Genomic DNA, 12,015 nt, shown 5'->3' on the forward strand with positions numbered 1-12,015 from the left:
ATTCGCAGTGAAAGATGGGCCTTCTCATGGAGTAGAAGAATGAGGATTGTTATCCCCATTGTTACGGGGATGAGTCCTGGCTTGTCATTGGGCTGCATCTGTGAGAAGGAACTTTCATATCCTGTTTCACCCTTAGGACCTGAGAAGAAGAGAAGTGATCCAGAGCCTATAAGTTTTGAAAGCTGAGGAGGTATCCAGAGTTCCCGTGGACTGAGGGGCTCCTGCTTTGTTAGGGTAGAGCAGGTGCTTTATCCCCTAGCACCTCCGGGATGAGCTAAGCCCTGAGCTGAGTCCCTTTGGGAGGGTGGGGCTCCTAGTGGAATCCTTTGGGGACTGTGGACACTGCCAAACCTTCAGGCATGTTCAGACTTTCCAGGTAGGGGCTTTCCCCAAATGGCCTTGAAAATGCAGAAGTGCCAGTGTGCCTGTGACTTGGCCAGGTTCCTTGTGGAAATTAGGTTTGTTTTGCTTCCTGTAGCCCTTCTATTAAAATGAATCATGGCTGGGCACGGTGGCTCACACCTGTAATCCCAACACTTTGGCAGGCTGAGGCAGGAGGATCACTGAAGCCTAGGAGTTCAAGACCAATCTGGACAACATAGGAAGACCCATCTCTACAAAAAAGTAAATATTGGCCAGGCCTGGTTGTACACACCTGGCTCAAGTAGTCCCAGCTATTCAAGAGGCTGAGGTGGGATGATCACTTCAGCCCAGGAGTTTGAGGTTGCAGTGAGCTGTGATTGCACCACTGCACTCCAGTCTGGTGACAGTGAGTGAGACCCTGGCTCAAAAAAATGTATATTTAAGGGCTGGGCATGGTGGCCCACACCTGTAATCCCAGGATTTTGGGAGGCTGAGGCAGGAGGATTGCTTGAGCCCAGAAGTTTAAAGCCAGTCTGGGCAATATAATGAGACCCTGTCTCTACACACCCACACACACAAAATACCCGGGCACGTGCCTATGTCCCAGCTACTTGGGAGGCTGAGGTGGGAGGATTGCTTGAGCCTGGGAGGTTGAGGCTGCAATGTGCCATGATCACACTACTGAATTCCAGCCTAGGCAACAGAGTGAGACCCTTATATATACATATACATATATGTATATAAAGAATCGTTGCCACTCAAAGTGCTGCTTGGGCCTGATGTCACCAGTACCACTCAAAGTGCTGCTTGGGCCTGATGTCACCAGTACCACTCAAAGTGCTGCTTGGGCCTGATGTCACCAGTACCAAGACTGGAGATGCAGGGGTTTTAGAACATTCAGGTTAGTACTTTTTCTTCCTGAGTAGTACCCATGATCGTGGAGTGACTGCCTGCTTCAGGGCTGTAGATCTAGACACCTGTCCTGCAGCCAGGTAGTGGCCAGGACTTCAGGACCCTGGGGAGCCAAAATTTGCAGAGGGGAAAGCAGGTGACTAGGTTGGAGAGACTTGGCTCTTATATTAGTCTGTTCTTGTGGTGCTATAAAGAAATACCTGAGACTGGTAATTTATAGAGAAAAGAGTTTTAATTGGCTCATGGTTCTGCAGGCTATACAAGGAATATAGTGGCTTCTGCTTCTGGGGATGCCTCAGGAAGCTTCCAATCATAGTGGAAAGCAAAGGGAGAGCTGGCACTTCACACAGCTGGCCGGAACAGGAGGAAGGCTGGGGGCGGTGCTACACACTTTTTTTTTTTTGTTGAGACGGAATCTCGCTCTGTCGCCCAGGCTGGAGTGCCGTGGCGTGATCTCGGCTCACTGCAGGCTCCGCCCCCCGGGTTCACTGCCATTCTCCTGCCTCAGCCTCCCGAGTAGCTGGGACTACAGGCGCCCACCACCTCGCCCCGCTAATTTTTTGTATTTTTAGTAGAGACGGGGTTTCACCATGTTAGCCAGGATGGTCTTGATCTGACCTCGTGATCCGCCCGCCTCAGCCTCCCAAAGTGCTGGGATTACAGGCGTGAGCCACCGTGCTCGGCCTTTTTTTTTTTTGAGATGGAGTTTCGCTCTTCTGCCCAGGCTGGAGTGAAGTGGTGCAATCTCGGCTCACTTCAACCTCCGCCCTCTGGGTTCAAGCGACTCTCCTGCCTCAGCCTCTCGAGTAGCTGGGATTATAGGCGCCTGCCAGCATGCCCAGCTAATTTTCGTATTTTTAGTAGAGACAGGGTTTCGCCATGTTGACCAGGCTGGTCTTGAACTCCTGAACTCAAGTGATCCACCCACCTCAGCCTCCCAAAGTACTAGGATTATAGGCGTGAACCTCTGCTCCTGGCCTACACACTTTTAAACAACCAGATCTTGTGAGAACTCTGTCATGAGAACAGCACTAGGGGGATGGTACTAAACGATCCATGAGAAATCACCCCCATCATCCAGTCCCCTCCCCCAGACCCCACCTCCAACACTAGGGATAATAATTTGACATGAGATTTGGGCAGTGACACAGATGTGAACCATATAAGCTCTGTTTTTCTGACATGACTTGCCCCAAAGACATGGGTAAACTTTACATGGCTGCAAAGCCATGGGTAGACAATAGTAAAAGAATTTGGTCACGTGCAGTGGCTCACAACTGTAATCCCAGCACTTTGGGAGGCTGAGGCAGCCAGATCACTGGAGGCCAGGAGTTGGAGGCCAGGAGTTTGAGACCAGCCTGGGCAACATGGCGAAATCTCATCTCTAAAAAAAGAAAAAGAAAAAAAAATTAGCCGGGCATAGTGGCAGTCACCTGTGGTCCCAGCTACTCAGGAGGCTGAAGCTGGAGAAACATTTGAACCCAGGAAGCAGAGGTTACAGTGAACTGAGATCGTGCCACTGCTCTCCAGCCCAGGTGACAGAGTGAGACTCTGTCTCAAAAAATAAATAAATAAATAAAATTAAATAAATTGTGAAAGAATTTGTTCTCAGTAGTCAAAATAAAGCTCATTTCTCATCTCCCATCTCCCAATTTGAAATTGAGCATTATAACTTGCTTTGGTGAAACCTGAGGTTTTCTTTAGTGTTTATTGTTTGTTACATAATATTAACATGTTTTTAAGTTACTTGGCATAGTTAAAATAAGTGTATGGCTTCCAAGGATGGCTTCGCTGTGGGAGCCTTCCTATAGAATGGCCTGAGTTTGTTCTGTAGGAACTGCCTGATAGCAGAACTTTGGCTGTTGGGGTCAGCAGAATAGGAAGTGAGCCAGGCTGGGAAGCCTTGAGAAGGCAGGGCCCTTCTCTATTTTCTGTTAAAAAGTGCCCTTGTGGCCGGGTGCAGTGGCTCATGCCTGTAATCCCAGCACTTTGCGAGGCCGAGGTGGGCAGATCACGAGGTCAGGAGATTGAGACCATCCTGGCTAACACGGTGAAACCCGTCTCTACTAAAAATACGAAAAATTGCCGGGCGCGGTGGCTCACGCCTGTAATCCCAGCACTTTGGGAGGCCAAGGCGGGCAGATCACGAGCTCAGGAGATCGAGACCATCTTGGCTAACACGGTGAAACCCCGTCTCTACTAAAAATACAAAAAATTAGCCGGGCACGGTGGTGGGCGCCTGTAGTCCCAGCTACAGGAGAATGAGGCAGGAGAATGGCATGAACCCGGGAGGCGGAGCTTGCAGTGAGCCGAGATAGCGCCACTGCAGTCCGGCCTGGGCGAAAGAGCGAGACTCTGTCTCAAAAAACAAAACAAAACAAAACAAACAAAACCAACAAAACACGAAAAATCAGCTACTTGGGAGGCTGAGGCAGGAGAATGGCGTGATCCCGGGAGGCGGAGCTTGCAGTGAGCCGAGATCACGCCCCTGCACTCCAGCCTGGGTGATAGAGTGAGACGCTGTCTAAAAAAAAAAAAAGTGCCCTTGTATAGTTGAAGACAGACTTGGAGAGGCAACAGGCTGCTGACTTATCAACACTGATGGAGCGCCTAGCCACTCAGGAATGTCCCATGGTTCTAGCCAGCCATTTGGCTCCCTTCTTCTAGTCCCTCTCAACCTTGTTCAGTCTCCTCTGCAGTTGGCTCCTCCTTGGTTGGCTTTACCCAGACCTCTATTCCAGGCCTTCCCTGTCACCTTTCTTCATCCTCCCTCTGCCATGTGAGCTCGTGTCCTACTGGTGGCCATTGGGATGGAGTAGAGTTAGGAAATAACCCTCAGGTGACCAAAAACCGCGGTCCACACCCTAATTCACCTACTCTCCACCTCTCAGGACCCCTACTTCTATCCCACTCCTGTAAAACATCTCATGGGCCTTACTTATTTGCTTCATGGTGGTTTTTTGTTTGTTTTTGCAAAACAAGAGCATTCAACCTTTATTTTATGTGTTTATATACGGATGTGGCAGTTTTATTTAATATAAATGAACTGAAAAATGTAAAGCTTAGATTTTTCAGCCAAAACATTTGAAATAGTGTGATTTTTTTTTTTTTTTTTTTTTTTTTTTTTTTTGAGACAGAGTCTCACTCTGTCATTCAGGCTGGAGTGCAGTGGTGTGGTCTCCGCTCACTGCAGCCTCTGTCTCCTGGGTTCAAGCCATTCTTGTGCATCAGCCTCCCGACTAGCTGGGACTACAGGTGTGCACCACCATGCCTGGCTAATTTTTGTGTTTTTAGTAGAGACGGGATTTTGCCATGTTGGCCAGGCTGGTCTCAAACTCCTGACTTCAAGTGATCCACCCGCCTCAACCTCCCAAAGTGCTGGGATTACAGGCATGAGCCACCACGCCCAGCCAATAAGTGTGATTTTTATGGTTAAAAAATATTTTAAAAGAAAAATATATTTAGCGTTTTTCATGAATTTGAAGACACCCATGTTTACAGATGTTTTAACATTTCTGATGTTTGATGGTGAGTGACAGGGTGGGAGATTCTTAATTAGATGATGGCACATCTTAGAGTTGATGCAATGTGGTATCACAAAAGAAACACTATTTGCTAACCCTTAATGATTGGCTCAGAGAGCAATTAGGAAATGATAACCCTGATAATAATAACTCCTTTTTTTTTTTTCTGAGATGGAGTCTCACTGTGTCACCCAGGCTGGGTTGCAGTGGCGTGATCTCAGTTCACTGCAACCTCCGCTTCCCAGGTTCAAGCAATTCTTATGCCTTAGCCTCCTGAGTAGCTGGGACTACAGGTGCCTGCCACCACATCCGACTAATTTTTGTACTTTCAGTAGAGATGGGGTTTCGCCGTGTTGGCCAGGCTGGTCTCGAACTCCTGACCTCAGGTGATCTGCCCACCTTGGCCTCCCAAAGTGCTGGGATTACAGGGGTGAGCCACCATGCCTGGCCCAATAATAATAATTCCTAACAATGTCAGTAATCTCATGGTTAAAAAAAATTTTTTTTTTGAAATAGAGATGGAGGTCTCACTGTGTTGGCCAGGGTGGTCTCTAATGCCTGCTGGCCTCAAGCAATCCTCCCGCCTTGGCCTCCCAAAGTACTGGGATTATTGGTATGAGCTACCATGCCCAGCTTTCTCATACATTTTTGCTGGGTGTAGGAAACCTGTTTAAATTAGTTTAAAGGGGGGAAATTATCTAGTTTCTGATAAGGCTGCTGCCTGGACACCTGGGTACAAGCCTGGGGTCTCCTTTCCAAATCACTCAAGTACCTTGTTTTTTGGCAGGAGGAAGCCCAGGGAACCAGAGCCACTGGGTAATCCAGCAGTCAATGGCTTTAGCTTTCCTGCCACAGGGAGGGAAGCATTTTAGGGTCCCCCTATTGATAAGCAGTGGTCATGAAGGGCAGTCCTAAGCTGAGTCTGGCAGTGTGATGTACTGTGTTTTGGCCAATTTGTCTCTGGTACTTGTTATAGGACAATGGAGATGAGAGTGCCTTCAGGCCAACCAGAGAATGGGGGGTGTCACCTTTCTTGCATTGGGGCAGGAGTAGGTGTTTCCCAAAAGTGAGAGGAGCCACAGATGGGGCTGGGGCGAGAGCTAAGTCATATTTTCCTCTTGTCAGCTGTTGGTGGAGGTTTCTATGGTGGCATTTCCTTGGGTGCTCTGAGTATGACCAGTTATATCTCTGTGGAAAGGGACTTCCACAACAGAAGAAGTCTGGGAGATGCTGTTGAGTTGGAATAAGGTGATGAGCTCCTTAGGCCTGCTTCTGTGCCTGGTCTCTCCAAGGGCAGAAGAGGTCTCTGTGTATTTCCTGTACTTGATTGACTGTAGAACCTCTCTCTTTTAGAGAGACCAGAGCTCCTTGGGATTCCTTTAATAAGCACTATTCTAGAATAGTTGATTCTAGTCTCTGTTCCCTGGGCACCACAGTTTGTCTTGAGATTTGAGAAGCAGGGTAAATGAAAACATTAGATACAACTAACTCTCTTTGCTACACAAATGTGCCCCACTACACTTGAATGTAACGCGATGTTGTAATGTGAGTCCTTCAGAGCGTTGAGCCTTCCCTTGTACCCAGACCTGTGTGCATCTCCACTTTGGGGCAGGAATGGTCCTCCAGGCCAGGCATGTGACCTGAGCAAAGATGTGGTGTCTGCAGAGGGCCGGGGAGAAGTCTGAAGCAAGGGTGGAAAGGAATGCTGAGGGCTGGAATGTGACTTGATTCTTCAGGTAGAATGGGCAAGTAGGTGGCAGGGTGTGTCACTGTTATAAAATCCACAACAGTCATGAGCTCCATGGCATCAGTTCTTGGGAATGAGACATGTGCTTGAGTGCCAGCACTGCTGTCTCCCCACTGTGTGGCCTTGGGTGAGATATTTGCCTCCCAAGTTAGCCCATCTCATAGCCCTAGTCTTGTGACAGGTAAATAAACTCAGTTGTGTCTCTCTAGGGGAGAGGAATCAGCTTCCCCAGCAGGCATTCTGAATTATACCTTAAACCTGTCACACAATTCAGGTTAACTGTTGTGATCATATTCAGGTTATGCAGTGACAATAGTATTTTTAATTTATGCTTGTGTCTCTTCTAGGTATCAGCGGCAGGGAAGGAGGCTTTGCCATCTTGGCTGCACTGGGACTCACAGAGCCACATCCTGGAGGGCCTCCCCCTTGACACTGATAAGGGTGTGCATTACATTTCAGTGAGCGCTACACGGCTGGGGGCCAACGGGAGCCACATCCCCCAGACCTCCAGTGTGTTCTCCATCGAGGTCTACCCTGAAGACCACAGTGAGCTGCAGTCGGTGAGGACAGCCTCCCCAGACCCTGGTGAGGTGGTATCATCTGCCTGTGCTGCGGATGAACCTGTGACTGTTTTGACGGTGATTTTGGATGCCGACCTCACCAAGATGACCCCAAAGCAAAGGATTGACCTCCTGCACAGGATGCGGAGCTTCTCAGAAGTAGAGCTTCACAACATGAAATTAGTGCCGGTGGTGAATAACAGACTATTTGACATGTCGGCCTTCATGGCTGGCCCGGGAAATGCAAAAAAGGTGGTGGAGAATGGGGCCCTTCTCTCCTGGAAGCTGGGCTGCTCCCTGAACCAGAACAGTGTGCCTGACATTCGTGGTGTAGAGGCCCCTGCCAGGGAGGGTGCAATGTCTGCTCAGCTTGGCTACCCTGTGGTGGGTTGGCACATCGCCAATAAGAAGCCCCCTCTTCCCAAACGCGTCCGGAGGCAGATCCATGCTACACCCACACCTGTCACTGCCATTGGGCCCCCAACCACGGCTATCCAGGAGCCCCCATCCAGGATCGTGCCAACCCCCACATCTCCAGCCATTGCTCCTCCAACAGAGACCATGGCTCCTCCAGTCAGGGATCCTGTTCCTGGGAAACCCACGGTCACTATCCGGACTCGAGGCGCCATTATTCAAACCCCAACCCTAGGCCCCATCCAGCCTACTCGGGTGTCAGAAGCTGGCACCACAGTTCCTGGCCAGATTCGCCCAACGATGACCATTCCTGGCTATGTGGAGCCTACTGCAGTTGCTACCCCTCCCACAACCACCACCAAGAAGCCACGAGTATCCACACCAAAACCAGCAACGCCTTCAACTGACTCCACCACCACCACGACTCGCAGGCCGACCAAGAAACCACGGACACCCCGGCCAGTGCCCCGGGTCACCACTAAAGTTCCCATCACCAGATTGGAAACTGCCTCACCGCCTACTCGTATTCGCACCACCACCAGTGGAGTGCCCCGTGGCGGAGAACCCAACCAGCGCCCAGAGCTCAAGAACCATATTGACAGGGTAGATGCCTGGGTTGGCACCTACTTTGAGGTGAAGATCCCGTCAGACACTTTCTATGACCATGAGGACACCACCACTGACAAGCTGAAGCTGACCCTGAAACTGCGGGAGCAGCAGCTGGTGGGCGAGAAGTCCTGGGTACAGTTCAACAGCAACAGCCAGCTCATGTATGGCCTTCCCGACAGCAGCCACGTGGGCAAACACGAGTATTTCATGCATGCCACAGACAAGGGGGGCCTGTCGGCTGTGGATGCCTTCGAGATCCACGTCCACAGGCGCCCCCAAGGGGATAGGGCTCCTGCAAGGTTCAAGGCCAAGTTTGTGGGTGACCCGGCACTGGTGTTGAATGACATCCACAAGAAGATTGCCTTGGTAAAGAAACTGGCCTTCGCCTTTGGAGACCGAAACTGTAGCACCATCACCCTGCAGAATATCACCCGGGGCTCCATCGTGGTGGAATGGACCAACAACACACTGCCCTTGGAGCCCTGCCCCAAGGAGCAGATCGCTGGGCTGAGCCGCCGGATCGCTGAGGATGATGGAAAACCTCGGCCTGCCTTCTCCAACTCCCTAGAGCCTGACTTTAAGGCCACAAGCATCGCTGTGACGGGCTCTGGCAGTTGTCGGTACCTACAGTTTATTCCTGTGGTACCACCCAGGAGAGTGCCCTCAGAGGCGCCGCCCACAGAAGTGCCTGACAGGGACCCTGAGAAGAGCAGTGAGGATGACGTCTACCTGCACACAGTCATTCCGGCCGTGGTGGTCGCAGCCATCCTGCTCATTGCTGGCATCATTGCCATGATCTGCTACCGCAAGAAGCGGAAGGGCAAGCTTACCCTTGAGGACCAGGCCACCTTCATCAAGAAGGGGGTGCCTATCATCTTTGCAGACGAACTGGATGACTCCAAGCCCCCACCCTCCTCCAGCATGCCACTCATTCTGCAGGAGGAGAAGGCTCCCCTACCCCCTCCTGAGTACCCCAACCAGAGTGTGCCCGAGACCACTCCTCTGAACCAGGACACCGTGGGAGAATACACGCCCCTGCGGGATGAGGATCCCAATGCGCCTCCCTACCAGCCCCCACCGCCCTTCACAGCACCCATGGAGGGCAAGGGCTCCCGTCCCAAGAACATGACCCCATACCGGTCACCTCCTCCCTATGTCCCACCTTAACCCGCAAGCGCCTGGGTGGAGGCAGGGTAGGGCAGGGGCCTGGAGACAACATGGTGTTGTCTGTGGAGACCGGTGGCCTGCAGACCATTGCCCACCGGGAGCCGACACCTGACCTAGCACACACTGACACAGGGGCCTGGACAAGCCCGCCCTCTCTGGTCCTCCCAAACCCCAAAGCAGCTGGAGAGACTTTGGGGACTTTTTTATTTTTATTTTTTGCCTAACAGCTTTTGGTTTGTTCATAGAGAATTCTTCGCTTCATTTTTGATGGCTGGCTCTGAAAGCACCATGTGGAGTGGAGGTGGAGGGAGCGAGGAACCATGAATGAACTCGCAGGCAGTGCCGGGCGGCCCCCTGGCTCTCTGCGTTTTGCCTTTAACACTAACTGTACTGTTTTTTCTATTCACGTGTGTCTAGCTGCAGGATGTAACATGGAAAACAGTAACTAAAGATTAAATTCAAAGGACTTTCAGAAGTTAAGGTTAAGTTTTTACATTTAATCTGCTGTTTACCTAAACTTGTATGTATAATTTTTGGGTGGGTATGGGGAATTGCTTTGCTAAAAATAAACTCCCAGGGTGTTTCAAACTTAGAGAAGACCAAGGGACAGTATTTTTTATCAAAGGAATACTATTTTTTCACACTACGTCAACTTGGTTGCTCTGATACCCCAGAGCCTGACTGGGGGCCTCCCGGCCCTGGCTCACACCAAGTCCCTGGTGCTGGGTTTGCTCTCCCGCTGTTGCCAGGGGCTGGAAGCTGGAGGGGTCTCTTGGGCCATGGACATCCCCACTTCCAGCCCATGTACGTACACTAGTGGCCCACCACCAAGGGGTCTTCATTTCCATGAAAAAGGGACTCCAAGAGGCAGCGGTGGCTGTGGCCCCCAACTTTGGTGCTCCAGGGTGGGCCAGCTGCTTGTGGGGGCACCTGGGAGGTCAAAGGTCTCCACCACATCAACCTATTTTGTTTTACCCTTTTTCTGTGTGTTGTTTTTTTTTTTTTTTCCCTCCTAAAAGGAATATCACGGCTTTTTGAAACACTCAGTGGGGGACATTTTGGTGAAGATGCAATATTTTTATGTCATGTGATGCTCTTTCCTCACTTGACCTTGGCCGCTTTGTCCTAACAGTCCACAGTCCTGCCCTGACCCACCCCATCCCTTTTCTCTGGCACTCCAGTCCCAGGCCTTGGGCCTGAACTACTGGAAAAGGTCTGGCGGCTGGGGAGGAGTGCCAGCAATAGTTCATAATAAAAATCTGTGAGCTCTCAAAGCTAATTTTTTACTAAAGTTTTTATACAGCTTCAAATTGTTTTATTAAAAAAAAGATTTAAAATGGTGATGCTTACAGCAGTTTGTACGAGCTCTTAAGTGTTGATTCCATGGAACTGACGGCTTTGCTTATTTTGATTCTTTTCTCCCTACTTTTCCTAATGGTTTAAATTCTGGAATTACACTGGGGTTCTTTTGCCTTTTTTAGCAGAACATCCGTCCGTCCATCTGCATCTCTGTCCCATGACTCAGGGGCGCCCACTCTGCTTCGATTCTCCTCCTGTGGAAGAAACCATTTTGAGCATGACTTTTCTTGATGTCTGAAGCGTTATTTTGGGTACCTTTTAGGGAGGAATGCCTTTCGCAATAATGTATCCCTTCCCTGATTGAGGGTGGGTGGGTGGACCCAGGCTCCCTTTGCACACGGAGCAGCTACTTCTAAGCCATATCGACTGTTTTGCAGAGGATTTGTGTGTGCTGCCTCAGGAGGGGAGGGCTGGTAGGAGGGGAGGGGTCTCCGTCCTACTGCTCTCCAGAGGGCATTTCCCCTTGCGCCTTCTCCCACAGGGCCCAGCCCCTCTCCCCTGCCCCAGTCCCCAGGGGGTACTCTGGAGTGAACAGTGCCCCTGTGGGGGAGCCTGTAAATGCGGGCTCAGTGGACCACTGGTGACTGGGCTCATGCCTCCAAGTCAGAGTTTCTCTGGTGCCCCAGAGACAGGAGCACAAGTGGGATCTGACCTGGTGAGATTATTTCTGATGACCTCATCAAAAAATAAACAATTCCCAATGTTCCAGGTGAGGGCTTTGAAAGACCTTCCAAACAGCTCCGTCGCCCCTAGCAACTCCACCATTGGGCACTGCCATGCAGAGACGTGGCTGGCCCAGAATGGCCTGTTGCCATAGCAACTGGAGGCGATGGGGCAGTGAACAGAATAACAACAGCAACAATGCCTTTGCAGGCAGCCTGCTCCCCTGAGCGCTGGGCTGGTGATGGCCGTTGGACTCTGTGAGATGGAGAGCCAATCTCACATTCAAGTGTTCACCAACCACTGATGTGTTTTTATTTCCTTCTATATGATTCTAAGATGTGTTTTCTGCATTCTGTAAAGAAACATATCAAACTAAATAAAAGCAGTGTCTTTATTACAACGCCGTTGCGTCTGGGCATCTGTTTCCCTGGCATCTGGAGAGGTTCCTGGACATGAGGGGTTGGGGGCTTATGTGATGGGGAAGAGGAGACTCACCCGGGTCCACTTGGGGTTGGCCCAGTGGCCTCCATGTAAGCCTTACCATTTCTGTGCTGGGAGGGCTGGGTGTGCACTCCAGAAACTCTGCCAACATGTAATGCCCCCTTCACCCCTCTTCTGCCTGTGAGTCAGCTAAGACAAGTCTCCTACATCCTCAGTTCCTCCTCTGTAAGGGGTGGGGGATAGCAGAGAACCCAGT

General features: G+C 50.6%; 1 protein-coding gene across 15 annotated transcripts in view; it reads left to right on the plus strand.

Moving 5' to 3' along the window:
- The window catches only part of DAG1 (dystroglycan 1), a 68,919-nt gene extending 57,201 nt beyond the window's left edge, over positions 1–11,718 (plus strand). For all 15 annotated transcript variants that reach the window (XM_008972266.6, XM_034956459.2, XM_003818856.4 and 12 more), the window contains one exon: positions 6,894–11,718. In XM_008972266.6, the coding sequence (XP_008970514.3) occupies positions 6,894–9,296 (2,403 nt within the window). In that variant the 3' untranslated portion in view covers positions 9,297–11,718. The remainder of the gene's footprint in view (positions 1–6,893) is intronic.
- The last annotated feature ends 297 nt before the right edge of the window (positions 11,719–12,015 follow it).

The sequence above is a fragment of the Pan paniscus genome, chromosome 2 (genome assembly GCF_029289425.2).
Source record: "Pan paniscus chromosome 2, NHGRI_mPanPan1-v2.0_pri, whole genome shotgun sequence".
Lineage (NCBI taxonomy): Eukaryota > Metazoa > Chordata > Mammalia > Primates > Hominidae > Pan > Pan paniscus.